The sequence below is a fragment of the Ursus maritimus genome, unplaced genomic scaffold (assembly GCF_017311325.1).
Source record: "Ursus maritimus isolate PB19 unplaced genomic scaffold, ASM1731132v1 scaffold_35, whole genome shotgun sequence".
In the NCBI taxonomy this organism is placed as follows: Eukaryota; Metazoa; Chordata; class Mammalia; order Carnivora; family Ursidae; genus Ursus; species Ursus maritimus.
In genome coordinates, this window is record NW_024426119.1 from 5,150,239 (window position 1) to 5,168,026 (window position 17,788).

The 17,788-nt window shown below is 34.4% G+C and overlaps 1 protein-coding gene across 2 annotated transcripts in view; it reads left to right on the top strand.

Moving 5' to 3' along the window:
• SPRED1 (sprouty related EVH1 domain containing 1) overlaps window positions 1-17,788 on the top strand; it is a 115,734-nt gene that overhangs the window by 75,729 nt on the left and 22,217 nt on the right. For both annotated transcript variants that reach the window (XM_040620444.1, XM_008702264.1), the window contains 2 exons: window positions 2,777-2,945; window positions 6,269-6,318. In XM_040620444.1, the coding sequence (XP_040476378.1) occupies window positions 2,777-2,945; window positions 6,269-6,318 (219 nt within the window). The remainder of the gene's footprint in view (window positions 1-2,776; window positions 2,946-6,268; window positions 6,319-17,788) is intronic.

The window sequence follows — 17,788 nt, forward strand, 5'->3', positions numbered from 1 at the left end:
TAGTTACCAACTATACTACTTCTTAGATAATACAATTTGTAAACATGTAATTATCTGTTTGTAAGGTAGCAACTATAATAAAGTACATAGTAGTTTGAAAGTACGTATTTAAATTTACTCTGCTCTCCCAAATTGTTAGTTGTTATTAATGAAACAAAAATGTGGTTGTACCCATTTTTGACTTGGTCTATTTTAAGTTCTTCTGGCAAACAGTCCAGTAATTTTATGATGGGAGTTTTGCTCTATATTTCCCAAAATAACTTGGAATATATCTTCAGAAGTTTTAGTTATTTAGTGACTGTGGCATTTTCCTCTCCCTGCCATAAAATACCCTAGAATTTCTTTCAGAAGAAGGAAAAACATTGGAGATTGAAATTTTTCACTGCCTTTAAAATCCATTAACTTTAGCTTCTCAGAATCTGTCCATAAGGTCTTTGAGCTCCTAAGTGCTTTTATTTATCATTCAAATTTCTCTTCCTTCTTTATTAAAAAAAGTCTCGTCTTATAAATAATGATCTAATTTTTCATAGCGGTTACTGTATTGTGGATTAGAGGTGTCACCTGACGATCAGCATTGCCATGACTACTACTATTGATTGAGGGCTACAAACCAGTGTTAAAATTTTACTGCTTTTTAAAATGCTCATGCACGTACCTTTATTGAGATCCTTATTTCTCTGTACAGCTTCGAGTTACTGTCTTGTGTTATTTCATTTCACTCTGTAGGATTTCCTTGAGCTTTTTTTGCAGGGCAGATCTAGTTTTAACGTTCTCTCAGCTTTTGTTTATCTGGGAATGTCTTAGTTTCTGTCCTACGTTTGAAGGACAGCTTTGCCACAATAAAGGATTCTTGGTTGACTTTTTTTTCTTTTAGTACTTTGACTATATCTGCCCATTATCTTCTGGCCTCCAAAGCTTCCAAAGATAAATCTGCTCGTATTCTTTTTTAGGATCCCTTGCATGTGACAGTTCACGTCTGTCTTGCTGCTCTCAAGATTCTCTCTGTGTCTGATGGTGCGGCTCTCTTTTGAATTCATCTTAATTGGAGTTTGTTGAGCTTTTTAGATGTTTATATTGATGTCTTTCATCAAATTTATGAAGTTTTAAACTATTGTTTCTTCATGTATTCTCTCTGCCCCTTTTCCTTTTCTTTCTGCAGCTCCCACAATGTGTGTGTTCCTCTTTTTTTAAAAAGATTTATTTATTTATTTATTTTGAGGGGGTGGCAGGGTGGCACAGTGCGGAGGGGCAGAGAGAGAGGTAGAGAGAATCCCAAGCAGACTCCATGCTGAGAGCAGAGCCCAGTGCAGGGCTCAGTCTCATGACCTCAGATCATATGATCATATGATCTCAGATCATAGAGCCAAAATCAAGAGTCTGATGCTCAACCAGCTAAAACACCCAGGCACCCCTATGTTGGTCCTCTTGATGGTGTCCCACGGGTCCCTTAAGCTGTTTGCTTTTCTTTAATCTTTTTCTTTCTGTTCTTCAGACTCAGTAATGTCTGTTGTCTATCTTCAAGTTCACAGATCTTTTTCTGCCTGCTTAAATCTGCTTTTGAATCCCTGTAGTGAATTTTTTGTTTCATTTATTGTACTTTAGAGCTCCAGAATTTCTTCATTTCTTTTTAGATTTTCTATCTCTTTATTAATACTTTCATTTTGTTTGTACATTTTTTTCTTAACTTTCTCCTTAAGACAGTTTTGTGAGTTTTTTAAAACCTTGGCCTAATAGATCTGCCATGCCTTTTTTAGGGACAGTTTCTGTTAATTTTCTTTTTTTCTTATAGTGGGAAAAGGAAAAAAATGAATTTACTGTTTCTTTGTGTGCCTTGAGCTTTTTTGTTGAACATTGAACATTTGAATCTAATTATGTGGTAACTCTGGAAATCAGATTATCCCCCTTCCTTCCACAAGATTTGCTTTTTTGCCTTTTTTTTTTTCCTTTTAAATTGTTTTAGGCTGTCTCTATGCTGAGGATCTGCGTGAAGTGTAAATTTAGGTCTTCTCATGTCTTTTCTGAGTATTTCCTTGGGTTTGAATAGTCACTTTCTAATTTTCCCCATGAATGTAATTGTTTTTGAATGTCCTAGACTTTAATGTCTGGCACTGAAAATGGGAAAAAGTAAAAAATGATAGATAAAAAAGGATGCTGATCCTTTAAATAGCCTGGACATTTCTTCCTTCTGCTGAGGGAGGGACTAGCCATAATAACTATGGCTATCCTCCTCTTCGTCTACATCTCTCTGATCACAGTCAGCCATCAGTAATCAGAGCACAGATCGCTGATATTTGGAGGACAGGGTCCTTTTTACCCACCCTGGCTCCTGTGATTTGATCAAGCAGATCCAGGAACAAGATGTGCATACCTCCCTGCCATGGGGGATGGGGAGCTGCTACTGTACTAATGCTGAGATTGACCAAAATTAACCCCAATTTAGTGTCTGTGTCTTCCCTTGGGAGTTGCAGACCTTCCCTTCAGAGTTCCAGCATAGTTATGTCAGACAGATTCTGCCAGTGTAATTGTTGTCTAAGTGGGGAGAAAGTTTCCTTCTTACTTTGTCATCTTCCCAGAATCCTCTCTAATCCCATTTTAAAATTTCTGTATTGAGTGACTTTATGAAGTAGATTAAGTAGCAAGACTTCTATATTAATAAAGGGGGGAAATGCATTTACTGAAATATAATAGCTCTTGTTCTCACCTCAGTTTGTATTTAAGAGCTACATTAGATTATTTGATGTATGTATAGTAATCTTTCGCATTTAACTTTTGGCAGGTGGTTTTGGAATGTATGCTTAAAAAAGACCTCATTTACAATAAGGTCACTCCAACATTTCACCACTGGAAGATTGATGACAAGAAATTTGGCCTTACCTTTCAAAGTCCTGCTGATGCTAGGGCTTTTGATAGAGGCATTCGAAGAGCTATAGAAGATATTTCTCAAGGTAGGTTTTCTTGACGATTTTCTTAATTTGTTTATCATATATAGAGTAGAGTGACTTTAAGCAAGTCAGCTTTTGTGATGAATGTGATTAGCTTAGAAAGCTCACTGTAGGCAAAGATAAAAACGATGGGTTTTTAAAATCTGGTCTATATTTGTCACATCATAATATATACCACTTACATGTATTTTCTTGAACCCATCAATAGCAACCTTCGGATAATGCAAGTGTTTTTAAGTAAGAGCATGAAGAGGGAACAGTCAGAACTTTTAAAATCCTTGTGTGTTGTGAGATCAGTCATATCCTTGTTTTGGTCATAAAAAAGAGAAAATTTCCAATAATCAAATATAGTTGACCCTTGAACAACACAGTTTGAACTGTGCTGGACCACTATATGTGGATTCTTTTATAGTATAGTACCATGAATAAATTTTCTCTTCCCTATGATTTGCTTGGTAATGTTTTCTTTTCTCTATTTTATTCTAAGAATACAGAATGTAATACATATAACATACAAAGTATGTGTTCACTGTTTATAGTAATTGGTAATGCTTCAGTCAACAGTAGACTATTAGTAGTTAAGTATTTGGGGAATCAAAAACTGTATGTGGATTTTCAACTGCATTGGGGTGGGGCAGGGGTAACTCCTGTATTGTTCCAGGTTCCACTGTATTTGGTTATTAGAAGTTTTCTGTTTTTCATAGGTAGACTCAGTTTTTCCTATGGCAAACCTTTTCTTGAAACTCTCTTAACTCTTCACCTGATTTCATTACTGAGGTTTGGTAGAGACCACAGCCCCATCTATCTCTGTATATTTTGCCAGTCTGTTAAGATACTAACTAAAGCTTGCAGGTTTTAAAGGGAAGAAGAATGTATTTACATGTAAGACTGGCCTCTGCTTAATTAAGCAAGAAGAAATCACTTTAAAGCCCATTTCTTCCCCACAATGAGGTTATAATTAAGACTTGATTTGTTTTTCTAATTAAGAAGGAAAATTGTCTCTATAAATAGAAATCACCTTCTATATAAAGTAACTGAATCAAAATATATTAGGCAGCATGTGATTTGTATATTTTGAAGATAACGTTTTAATAGGAAAATTAGAAGAAATGAATGAGACTGACCATAGGCAAGAACATGGAACTGCTTAATACAGATCTGTACTGATAGTGCTTGAAACTGCTTAAATAATTTATTTAGCTATTTTAAAAGATTAGAGATTGGTAAACAGTGATTTTCAGTTCAGAAAAATTTCCATGGAATAGTAGCATTCATTTTATTTTTATTACAAGAACCTGTAAGTTCTTTCTAGATAATTGTTCTCAATGTTGGCTACCCATTTCAGTCACCTGGGGCACTTTGAAAAATAGAATAACTGGTCTCTACTCCAGACTATTTGAATCTGTCTGCCTAGGGAGGGAGCTGAGGCATTCTTTTTTTTTTTTTTTTTTTTAGAGTTCCTATTTCAAATGTGATGAAGAATTGTGAAATGATTATATTATGAATTTAGAGGGGAAAAAATTCCTGGGATTCTCTTGTAGTGGTTGTGGTTCTCAAACCACTGCAGGAAATAAGAAGAGCCCTATGCCTCATCCCACAGATTCTGACAATATTGGTTTGAGAATATGCTGTGGTACCAGTATATTCTCTAAAAGTTCCCCATTTGATTCTGATACTTAGCTGGTGTTCAAGAACCAGTACTTTAAAAAGGCAATCATTATCCATAGCTGCTGGAATTTTAATTTTACTTTTTACTTTTTTTATTAAGCTTTTTATTTTCATTCCAGTATAGTTAACATACAGTGTTATATCAGTTTCAGATGTACGATACAGTGATTCAGCAATATACATTACTCAGTGCTCATCATGATAAGTGTATTCTTAATCCCCTTCACCTAGTTCGCGCATCCCCCAACCACCTCCCCTCTGGTAACCATCAGTTTGTTCTTTATAGTTAAGAGTCTAATTCTTGCTTTGTCTCTCTCTCTCTTCTTCTTTTGCTCATTTGTTTCTTAAATTCCACGTATGAATGAAATCATATGGTATCTGTCGTTCTCTCACTGACTTTGCTTAGCATTTTACTCTCTGGCTCCATCCATGTTATGGCAAATGTCAGGATTTCGTTCTTCATGGCTGAATAATATTCCATTGTGTACATATACCATTTCTTTATCCATTCATCTATTGATGGACACTTGGGGTGCTTCCATAATTTGACTATTGTAAATAATGCTGCAGTAAACATGGAGGTGCATGTATCCCTTTGAATTAGTGTTTTTTTATTTCTTTGTGTGTAAATAGTAGTGTGATTACTGAATTGCAGGGTAGTTCTATTTTTAACTTTCTGAGGAACTTCCATACTGTTGTCCACACTGGCTGCACCAGTTTGCATTCCCTAAAGTGTTACTACTTTTAAGCCCATACTCAGTGTCTCCATAAAAGTATACTTCTTTCACTAGGATCAAACAGATTGGGTTTCCCATTTTAAAGGACAGTTTATATATATGGAGGAGCCTACAAACTCCTAGCCAGGTAGAATAGACTACAGTACTAATCTGTCTCGTTATTTTTGAACATTTTTTAAAACCTACTAGTTAGTGTCATTACCAACCACTATATAGACTTTCAACAATTCCATTAAATTTCTCCTACTTACTCTTCCATGACAATAAGAATAAACGATGCAACCCTTTCCAAAGGACAGATTTGTCCTCATCTCCATGCTAGCTATATCTCTCAAGGGTAGCATAGACTCAGAATACTTTGCTAAGACATCCTTCCTTATTAACTTATTGAAACTAAAGGCACTCTTGAACACCATGAAAATGTACAGAGAGACACTGATACACAAAGATCAATAGCAACAACTGGTCAATAGTGGTTTAAGGCTTATTGTTTTCTTTCATACAAAAGCAACTAAAATCTTCATTTGGGGTATTAAATACTGTTTTCTGGGTAAGAATTCTTAGAAAATTGAATAAGTCGTATGTGGGTAAACACCAGAGGAGTTGTGATGCGTATACTCTGCCTAGCAGTTTGAGCATTTTAGAAAAATTAGGGGTAGGGCTTACTAGAGATACTACACTTTCGCAGAAAACATCTCTTTAATAAATAACTGGAAATATACCCATAGAAGAGGAAAATAATCACTTTGTTCTCCTAACAAAGAGGCAGGTATGAGTGGCTAACATCTGACTTGTTGCCAGGCAGCCCAGAATGATCTCTGATCAGTTCTACAGTATTATAATGATTTAATCAGTTAGTCAATAATACTAAAACCTAAGACAAAAATTCTTTGCTTAATTAACATCTACCTGTTTTTTTAGGATGCCCAACATTTAAAAATGAAGCTGAAGGAACAGAAGATGACTTACAAGTAAGTAGTTTGCCTTGAAAGGAATTTCTGAGCATAAACGATAAGGAAGAAATCACTAACCTTAATAAACAACTTACATGAATTTCTAAGAAAATTTCTCAGACACTGTCAAATACAGAGAAACAGAAGCAATAGGATGTGTGGGCATGTGTATAGGTAGGTGTTATAAAGAGTTTGTTTTTGTTTGGTTTCCTTGGGTTGGTTTGTTGGTGGTCACGGTTGGTTTTTTTGGTTTGTTTTTAAAGGGATTGGCTCAGCGATTGTGGGGACTGACAAGTTAGAAATGCACAGGGTAGGTAGCCAGGCATGTATGGCAATTTTGACACACTTTGATGTTTCAGTTTTGAGTTGGAAGGCAGTCTCATGGCAGACTTCCTTCCTCTTTCGGAGACCTCAGTCTTTTAAGTCTTTTTGTAATGAGACCTGTCTGCTTTATGGAGGGTAATCTCTTTTACTTAGAATATACTGATTTAAATGTTAGTCGCATCTGAAAATGCTGACACAACATTTAAACCGGTGTTTGACCGAACAGCTTGGCACTGTAGCCTAGCCAAATTGACATAAAATTAACCATCACATACAGGCAAGGTACCTGTATAAAGAATTCACAGAAAAGGAATTGCAAATTGTTAATAAGCATATATGACCAAGTAAGCAGCAGGTGGTGTAAATTGACATATTTAGTTACCAAATCAAGAAAGGTTTAAAAATTGACACTCCCCTCTAGGGGTGACTAGGTGGCTTGGTTGGTTAAGTGTCCGACTCTTGGTTTCAGCTCAGGTCATGATCTCTGGATCCTGGGATCAAGCCATGTGTCCGGCTCCATGCTCCGCATGGAGTCTTCTTGTCCCTCTCCCTTATCCTCTGCTTCTCGCCATTCTCTTTCTCTCTCTCAAATAAATAGATAAAATCTTTAAAAAATTAAAATTTAAAAATAAAAATTGACTCTGGCCCATACTGTATCTATCTGTGAGATTGACAGATTAATGCCATGCTGGAAAAAATGTAGATTGGTAGGTTCTTTTCTAGAAAGCAGTTTGGTAATATGTATTAAAAAGCCTTAAAAACAGAAATCTGAATGCCTATTGATCTAGTGAACCAATTTCCAGTAATTTATACTAAGGAATTAGAGATGTGTAAAATGTTTTTATTGTTTTTTTTTCTTCCACAAAGATTTTTTTATACACAGATTTTTGGATTTGTGTATTTAAAGTATTAATAATAAAAAATAAGGTATTTAAATAGGAAAACCTAAATGATTGAATTAATTAAAGTATATCTTTATTGTGTAACCATTAAACATTTTATTATTAATTTGCTTTATAATATACTGAGTAATAAAAACGTAAGAATTATGTGGTGTTACCACTACTTTGCTAAAATGCTAAATATTTTTGTTTATTACTTTTGGATTGTGGGATTCTGAGCTATATATGACTTTATTTTTAGAATTTTTCCATATTTTTCACGTTTGATGCAAGAAGTATTAATACTTCACAACAATATTAGAACAGTAAATGAACCCAAATTTGTCTGTATACCTAGTATGAATAATCACTTATATTACTGTAAAAATTGTGACCTAAAGACATGGCAAAATGTTTTAAGTGCATTTATAATCAGAAAATAAAAATGTTTGTATTTTGGAAAATTTGAGAGGTATAGCAAAGTTTAAAGAAAAAAATATCCGTGTGCTACCATCCATGATAACCACCATACTTATTTTTAAATATAGCCTTTGGGATTTTTTTCTGTACACATAAATGTGTATGCACATGGGTTATTATAATATCATTGTACTGTAGTCTTTTTTTTGTACTCGGATATATAATATTTGTGTCCTTAAATACTTTTTCAAGTTTATAATTTTTAATGTTTTTATGTATTTTTTTATAGATGTATTTTAATTACCAGTCCCCCTATTGTACACTTAAGAGTCCTTTGTTGTGTTTAAATATATGAATCTTTTAATTTTATTTTTGGTTTTTTATTATTTTAAAAATACAGTGAATTGCAGTTAATTAGATATAAGAAATAAGTAATAAAATGAAAATAATATTTTTTACTTAAGTCTTTAACAAAGGAGTTCCATTTTCTACTGGTATCAATCAAAATATGAGTCCGGAAATAGGATTCTGGATTGCTCCCTGTGATGAGAGTAAATTTGGTTAAAATTCAGTTTCAGAAAGTTAGAGTTTCATATACTAACACTGTTCATTACATAATGGCTATTATTCATTTTAATATTCTTCTGATTTGGTTTCACCTCATTTCTTTTTATACCATTATGTAAAGGAAAAACTGCTACAGGGCATAATTGTTTGCAGTACTCTGTGCATATAACAGTCAATGGATTTTGTAAAAAAAACCATTGTATCCATAATCATATTTACTACTAGTACTGTATTTTTCAAAGCTTTGGTGTAGAATAAAAAATGGGGAAGATATTAATGAGGAATAATAAATGTATCGCAGAAGCAGACGAAAGAGTAAAAAGTTAGAATTAGGACAAGGCTAGTGAGGAGAATTACTGTATAACAAAAAGCAGCAAGAGTAGTTTTCTATTAGCTCCTTGGGATGGCTGCTTCATAGTAAGGTATCTCCAGTGCCCCCAGTCCAAATCCACACACACACACACACACACACACACCCCTAAAAGAGTTATTTGTATTTTAGCTTCATTAGACATTAAAGCACTTGGTTGCTTTTTTATTTTCTTAATGAAATAGAAAATATGCATTGTTACTAGAGATTGTAGTAGTAGGCTTCCATTTAAATGTAATTTTACTAAGCAATTTTTTTATCAAGTTTTTAATTCTTGGTTTTACATTCTGTAGTGTTTTTAAAATAGATTATTAAATTATATTCCTTTTGGTAGAATCTAATTGTTCTCCCCCTGAGTGTACGTTATACTTAGTTGTTTCTTAACAAAGAGACTTATGGTAGAAGTGACAGAATGTGACTTCCAAGGGTAGATCATAAAAGACATTGCAGCTTCTTTCTGGTTCTCTTGGATTACCTGTACTAGAAAATGACAACTGTCATGGGATGAGGACACTCAAGCAACCTAGTGGAGATGTGCATGTGGTGAGGAACTGAAGTCTTGTGACAATAACGATGTTAGTGAGCCATTTGGGAAGCAGGTCATTTACTCCCAAACAAGCCTTTAGATGACTATAGCCATAGTTGATGTTTTGATTATAACTTCATTGGAGACTGTGAGCTAGAACCTATTAACAGTTACGCTGTTCTTGAAATCCTGACCTGCAGAAATTATAAAATGTTAAGTATTAATTGAAGCCTATAAATTTAGGGGTAATTTGTTACTAATACAGATTTAGGTACCCATAAATGTGATGCTGCCAACAAATACTTTAAAATGTGGGATAGACCTTGAACTTGAATAGTAGATAGAAATCTTAATGTCAAGCCTTTGAGGAGACTGCCAATAAAGGCTTAAATCAAAATGAAGAAAACCGTATTGGAAACTGGAAGAAAGGGAGTCGTTACATAGTAGCAGGAAGGTTAGCAACACTGTCAGTTACAGTAATATGGGCCCTAGAAAATGTATCTAATGAGCTATGTGACCTAGCTAAGGAGATTATCAAGCAAAAGGTTAAAACTATTGCTTGGTTTCTTTTTTCTGCTTATGGTAAATTGGGTAAAGAAGGGCTCCAAAGCGAAATGGAACCAGGACCTTCTGGTTTGAAACTTCTCATCCTCTCAGTATATCAAACTATGCTAAAATTAGGAAATGGTTTCCAGGCAAAGATCAAATCCAGGGCACTCTCAGAATAGCTTTGTCTAAAGATGAAGCCAAGTGTGTGATATATAAAATCCTTTAAGACCTCAGAAAGATCTAAGGTATGCCTCCAAGAACTCTTCAATCAAAGTGATAGGGCTTATTATCAGATTAGGGTTGTCCCTTAGCAAAAATTAAAAGTAGAGAAGAGTTTATCTCAGGTTTGTGACTGGGCCTTTTGTCTAATGGTGTGAACCCCAGTAAGAATCACAAGAAACCCACAGTGTTTTCAAAAGAGTTATTTTGGCAGAAGTATCACCACCTCAGACTGAAAAGTGGCCCATTAGATCCCCAAAATTCTGGGAGAAGGCAGGTTAAAACATTCTATACGCATATATGTAAATATGGGCTACCTTTCATAAAATGGAAGGGTGACTCAGAAATCAAAGACTACATCTCCAAGGCCAGAGACAAGAGCTGTGGAGAATTATCCCTAAATCCTAAGTTCTCTTCAAGCAACTTGGAAGGTGTTTCCACCTTGATTTCAGAATTACTTTGGATCAGTGGCTCCATTATGCTTCCTGTTTTCTTTTGTACATGATGGTGCTATAGCAGTTTTCCTCTGTCTGTCCTACTGTTGTATTTTGGGTATATGGAGGGCAGTTAATTTGTCACTTTAGTTCCCAGGTCTTTACATTGGGAGAAATTATACTCAGAGAATTGTGCTTAAGGAACTATACCTGAGAAGTTTCATCTATATATGGATCTATTTAGATCACAACATCCTGAATGTGAAGTTATTGCTCTAGAGGGATGAGACTTTTGGGGAGTCTTGGGAAGGGGATGAGTGTGTTGTGTATATGAGAGAACTGTAAATTACTTGTCTATAAAGTGGTGAACAGTAGTAGTTTTAAAATATGTCCACAAATTCTTTCATACTCCTGTCTTCACTCTAGTCTAATTTCCCTCTCTTTGAGTGTCACTGTACTTAGTGACTCACTTTTAACAAATAGAATGTGAATTAAGTGAGGATATGTCCTAAGAAAATTTGTGGCTTCCATCTTGCTCTTTCTCTTGGATCACTCACTTTGGGAGAAGTCTGCTACTGTGTGCAAGGACACTTGAGTGGTTCTATGAAGAGATCCATGTGGTGAGACCTTGTTTCAATAGCCAGCAAGGAAATGGGTCGATCTTGGAAGAAAGTCCTCCAGCCCCAAACAAGCCTTCAGTTTACTGCAGCCATGGATATTACCTTTGCTGTAACCTCCTGAAGCACTGTGAGCCAGAGCCATTCAGCGTAGGTGCTGAAATTTCTCACTCACAGAAACTGTGAGATAATAAATGTTTGTTCTTTGAAGCTGCTCTTTTGTGGTAATTTATTGTGCAGGAATAGCTAACCAGTACACGAGCAGGAAGGGTATATGATGAGAACAAAAGCTAACATCTGTACTCATGTTCCTTTAATCCTAATCTTCATCAGTCCTCAGTTTTTTAGATGATCTCTAGCTTAGGCTAAATTCTGTCTTTCAATAGAAGTGTGTGTTGTATCTTGGTTTTATAGCCCTTTTATAACTAGGAGTATGTTCCGGTAGAAAAACTCATGTTTATTGTTTAAAGAAGTCTGACCTGATTATAATACATTAACCTTAATTATATCAAGAAAGGAGTGGGGGATACTGAAATGCTAGCAAATATGTGAGATAAATTTTTCTGAACTTCCTATTTGAAAAAATTTTAAAAGAATCACTATCCAGAATTAAAACTGCCAAAGAAAACTCTTAAGTTTACCTTAGTAAACTTAAGAGTTTACTAAGTTTGATTTCACGATATGCCAAAGTTTGATTTCACGATATGCCAAAGTTTTACGTGTCGTTCTTATTTTGGAATATATTGTAAGTTATAAAATATTTTAATTTATTTAATCACTTTATCAGAAATAAAGTACATCATTCTTTTGTAATTCACCTAATGGGCTTGGCATAACTAAACATTTTGAAATTATTTTGAATACAAGTTGGCTGTGATTTATAGCAGTAGTTAGGTTTACTTTATTGGTGATTATTTGCAAAGACAACGAAGATGGTTTTTAAAGAATAACCCATTATCTAATTTTTTTAACCCAGAAGAGGTAATGATTTTGTTTTATTTAGATCATTAAATGTCTTGAAGGCATTAAATACCAGAGTGGAAATCCTCATCATTTTAAGTATTTATTAATTTATTCAATAATTATTTGAGCACCTTTTCTGTTCTAAAGCTATAGTAGACATTTGATTATTTGCTGGTGGACACCTTTCTGCTTTCAGCAGTTCAGTGTCTTTATCAGTCATCATGAATCAACAGGAAGATTTTTATTTTATATCTGTCTTTGAAGGGTTATGTAAAATATATCATCATTTGGATTTAAAATCATATCTCACTCATCTTTCATCCCTGATGTTTTTAGTTCAGTGCTGATCATATACCTAGGTGGTACCCAAGAAGGGTTTTTTAAAGAAAAATCTTCACACTCGAGATTTTTAATCTTAGCTGTAAAAAGGTATGAATGTTGTTTTCATTGGTTTCTTTCTTTGACTGTTTTAATAAGCCAGTTAAGGTTTTGTTTTGTTTTGTTTTTTTAAATGCTAGCTCATATTTGTTATAAGATCATTTTTACAGTGTTTCTCCAATCAGAGAACAGCTCTCGTTGTTCAGATATGCTGGATTGGTCAAAACAAAACAAAACAAAACAACCCATAAAATTAACTCACCTCCCAATAGGCTGTGGTTCTAAGAGGAAAAGATCTCCTATTTCATGCTTTTGGGAAGAAGAAAGATGACACTTAATTGATCTAAAGTGAAAGTTGTCTTATTTTTTCTTTTGGCCACTGAGAAATACTTCACTGACTTAATCTTTTAGAATTTGATAGTGTCATTTCTGAGCCAAAATGATTTAAGAGATTATGATTTACAGTTATTGATTGTTCAATGTAACTTTGCTTTAGGAAGGGGGATATGAATTATTCATGTACTAACTTTCAAAGGTGGTAGCATTTTAATAAGGCTTTATATCTGAAAACTAAGTTAGTAGATAGGCATTATTCTTTTTTAAAGATTTATTTACTTGGAGGGAGGGACAGTGCAAGTGCTTGAGCAGGGGACGGGACAGAGGGGAGGAATCTCCAGCAGACCCACTGAGTGCAGTGCCGCACGGGGTGGGGGGCTCAGTCTCACAACCCTGAGATCACGACCCAAGCCAGAATCAAGAGTCAGATGCCCAACCGGCAGAGCCACCAAGGCACCCCCATGGATAGGCATTATTTGGCTAGCAAATGAATGTTATAATACTGTGACTGTCACCATCCTACATTAAGTACTGTCCGATAGTTGAGTTCCACAACTTTAGTATATTTCAGATTGAGTTTTATTATCTAAAGGGAACAGAAGAACTGTATAACCTTTTTGCATAATGGTTTGTTATTTACATTTTTTTTCTTGACTCTTAGACTAATACATCTTCAAGTAGAATATTTGGGTAGTTAGAAAATTATAAAGAAGAAATCAGGAATCATTTATTCCTACCCAGAGTTAACTGCTATTAATATTTTAGGTACTTCTGCCTAGGTTTTTCTTTGTTCTTTCGTATTGTGTTCAAATACATACTTCTTTAACGTACCATGAGAATCAAAATCTCTTTTCCATTTTCAGTGTGTGTGTGTGTGTGTGTGTGTGCATGTGTGTGTGTGTGTTTTAAAGATTTTATTTTTAAGTAATCTCTGTACCCAGTGTGGGGCTCAAACCTACAGCCCTGCAATCAAGAGTCTCATGCTCCGTGGACTGAGCCAGCCAGGCACCCCTTGACTGTGTTTTGAAAGGAGTTTTGTTTGTATTGGTGATGGTAGTGATTGTGGTAGTTGGAATTCAAGTAGTATAAATCCTAAAATTTGAACCCACAAAGTCTGACTTCAGAGTTTTTGCATGTAGCCATTATAATCATATAATTGTCCAAATAATCTATTTAACCATTCATGTTTTATTGAAACTTTATTTTTCACAGCCTCTCGCATTAATTTTTGTTGGTATTTTTCTGAATGTGACCTTAGGATAAAATCCTAGAAATACATTTACCAGTTCCAGGATTGTATAAATTAATATAGTTACCAGAACAGTGTAACTACTGCCTAATAACAAATTAACAGACAATAAACAATTCCTGAAAAGCTAATATCACATTTAAGTCACGCTAACTTTATTAGAAAAGGAGTTTAGTTTGTGTGTTGATCAACCTAGACTGGAGGACTTTTTTTTTTCTTCTGTTTTTGTGGGACATTATGTCTTGGTACATTTCTCATTCTTTCCATATTGTTTCATCACTGACTACTGTGCTCAGATTGCTTAAACGAAATTCTATATGTGCTATTAATGTTTTTAGACAAAGCTCATAGACAAATGCAAGATTAAAAACTCACAGGTTAGTGTATTCTTACTCCTAAACTAATCAAAGGAATTAAAGAAATCTAATGAGCAGGATAGGAGATAATTGTGGTCAGATCTAAATTGAATTGCTTTTGGGTGCTACACCAAAATATTAATGGTGATTTTGCTGGGCTTGTGAAATTGTCATTTTTTTTCTGTGCTTCCCAAGTTTTCATAATTTGAGTATATAATTTTAAATGCCAAAAGAATAGCACTTTTGGTAGCATTTTTAACATATGCAGTACTGAAATATAAGACTTCTTTATCGAAGAACATTTTAAAATTCTTCATTCTAAAATTAACTAATAATATAATTACTAAAATCTTCTCTTGTTGGGTATAACCCAGCCACATATTTTCAAACCTGTGCTTTGTGATATACAAATAGGAGAGTAAAGTTCTAGTGCAATAAGTAGACTGATAACACTTTTTTCACACCTGATTATTTGTTGAGAATCATATATTTAAAAAGGTTTGCAGAACAACGGTAAGTTGTCTCTACTCAGAATTACATAGTAAGAAGGGACCAAAGGGAAGCGAGAAGCAAAGTCTGTGTCTGTTTTCTCTGCAGCTGTCATCTAGCCTTATGTTCTGAAAGAGAGCTACAGCTGGAATTATTTTATTGCTTTACCCAGCATCCTTTTGCCTCTACACACAAAATTGCTATAGTAGTCTTAGAAAAAGGAAAAGCTAAACAATCTCTTAGCAACCATAGGAGAATAATTATTATAGCAGCCTCGAGAGTGAAACAGATTTCCATTGTACATAAAATATTGGCATAGGTTACTATATAGATAATACAGATGAGCCTATGCCAGCACTGAATGTGGGTGTATATGACTGCTATAGATAATTTTTTTTAAGCTAGAGATCATGAAAATGTATGTACAGTCTTTATGTATATTATGTGTTAAATTTTCTGCTCTTGTGAAAGATTTTTGGCATTTCCCACCACCTAACTTTAGAATATGTCCATGTTCCCATAGTAATTGTTACTTTTAAGGGGTTGTAATTCAGTTAAAAACATTCAAATTTGACGAAGCCTGAATACTTTTTACTCAGTTGTATCCAACTTAAGAAAGTTTTGGTTATTATTAATTTTAATTATGGAAATATCGTTTTTGGAAAATAAAATATTTTTCTTATTTGGCAAATAAGATTGGCAAAGATCAGTAAGTGATAAAGCCCAGTGTGAACAGACATGTGAGGAAATGGTCCCTCTGTCATATACTATTGAGGAGTTTTCAAATGATACATAAGCTTGCTGAAAGATAGCTTGGTAATTTAATGGGAATATATGCATATTCTTTATTCAGTGATTCTATTTAATGGGAATGAATCCTAAGGAAATATTACCATTGCACCAAGATGTATGTATAAGGACATGCGTTGCAACATATATAACAAAAAGTTGGAAAGAATCTGAAGGTCCATAATTAGAGTATTGCTTATAGAATAGATGACACACACAAATACTAAACTGATTTGTGACCACTTCAAAGCACAAGGTATATCTTTATATATTGATGTGATGAGAGGTCCATGATACATTAGGAAGTGAAAAAAGGCACCACATGGATAGACTGTCTACAGTATAAATGGAACAGTATTATACATAGGATATGAACAAATACACATGCATTAAGAAGTCTGGAAATCTCTGTCAAATAGTAGTAGGTGTTATTCCATGGGGTTAGGAGTATGGGCAGAATTTCTCTGTGTAATTTGAACTTTTACATTCATTAAAATTATTCTTTTGTGGGTGAAGATTTTTTTTGTTAAGGAGTTCTTTTTCATCATTTTTTTTCCTGTTACACCAGATTTACTCCCAAGAGTCTATATTATTTTATTGTGATCTGATTTGTGGATGGTTGCATATTAGACATTATTTATATGATACTCACTATATGACAGGCATAATTATAAGCTCCAAGGATAAAATGTAGGCAAAGTCTCCCATTAGTAGTTCTTGGCAGAAATATAAATAAGAGAACACTTAGAATATAGGGTGATAGATACAAGTATTTTTGAGGAACTTTAGAGGAGGGAATGATTAAGTTGGGAGTGGATCACCAAAGACTTTTTGAGAGTTTATAGCTGACATAGAGTTTTTCTTGTGGAAAAATTGAAGATAGTCATTGTGGGCAGAGGAAATGACATGTACTAAGAATCAGAAGTGTGAAATGTCAAATGGTAAGAAACAAGTACATCAGTATTTCTGACACCAAAAGATTTGAGGATGAAATAGTATTAGGAGCCATGGTAAAATAACAAACCTGTGCATTCGTTTGTTAGTTCTTTTGTTCATTCTCAGAATTTCTCATTTGCAGAAAGAAATATTATGTAACTTTTAGTAAGACTGATCCATTGTAGAAATTAAATAGCAGATAAATACATAAAAGTGCACATTGTGATAATGCCTGGGCTTGGTGAGAATATGGATATGTAAATTGTTAGAATTACCTTGGAAACTAATTTTTATCATGTAAACTGGGTCATAAGTAGGTATGTCCTGTAATCCACCGTTTTTATTCCTGGATATTTACCAGGAAAACCTCTTGTACATATATATCATAAGGTCTGTAAAAGAATGTTCTTAGCAACATTGTTTGAAATGGAAAAAAAAAAAAAAACAGTTTCATTTTAGCCAAGTTACTTAATCTTTCTTTTTTAAAAAGATTTCTTTATTTTGGAGAGAGAGAAAGAGCACGCACACAGGCATACAGGGGCAGGGGGAGGGGCAAAGGGAGAGAATCCCAAGCAGGCTTCAAGCTCAGCAGGAGGCAGGGCTCAATCTCCCAACCCTGAGATGATGACCTGAGCCTAAATCAAGAGTCAGATGCCTAACTGACTGAGCCACCTGGCACCCCTATTTAATCTCTTTTTAAAAATTTCTTCATATGGGGTAGAGAGATAATACTATCTACCTTGAAGTGTTGCTGTGGGGATATAGATGAGTTAACTCATGTAAAGTACCTGGGACAATATCTGATTCTAAATACGTGTTAGCTGTCATTGCTACAAAGAAGTGAAAATGAATGAGCTATTGCAGTACGTGTCAACATGAATGAGTTTCACCGAACAAAAGTAAGTCCCTTATAGTATCGTATCAGTCAAATAAAATTCAAAAGCATCTGTAACTAAATATTGTTTAGTGATGACACTTGTGTGGTAAAACCCAAAAGAGTGTGAAAATGAAAAAAACTTCAGGATAGTGTTTTCCTGCTGGTGAAGTGGGGAATGAAAACATGGAGAAACACATAGCAGTGATTT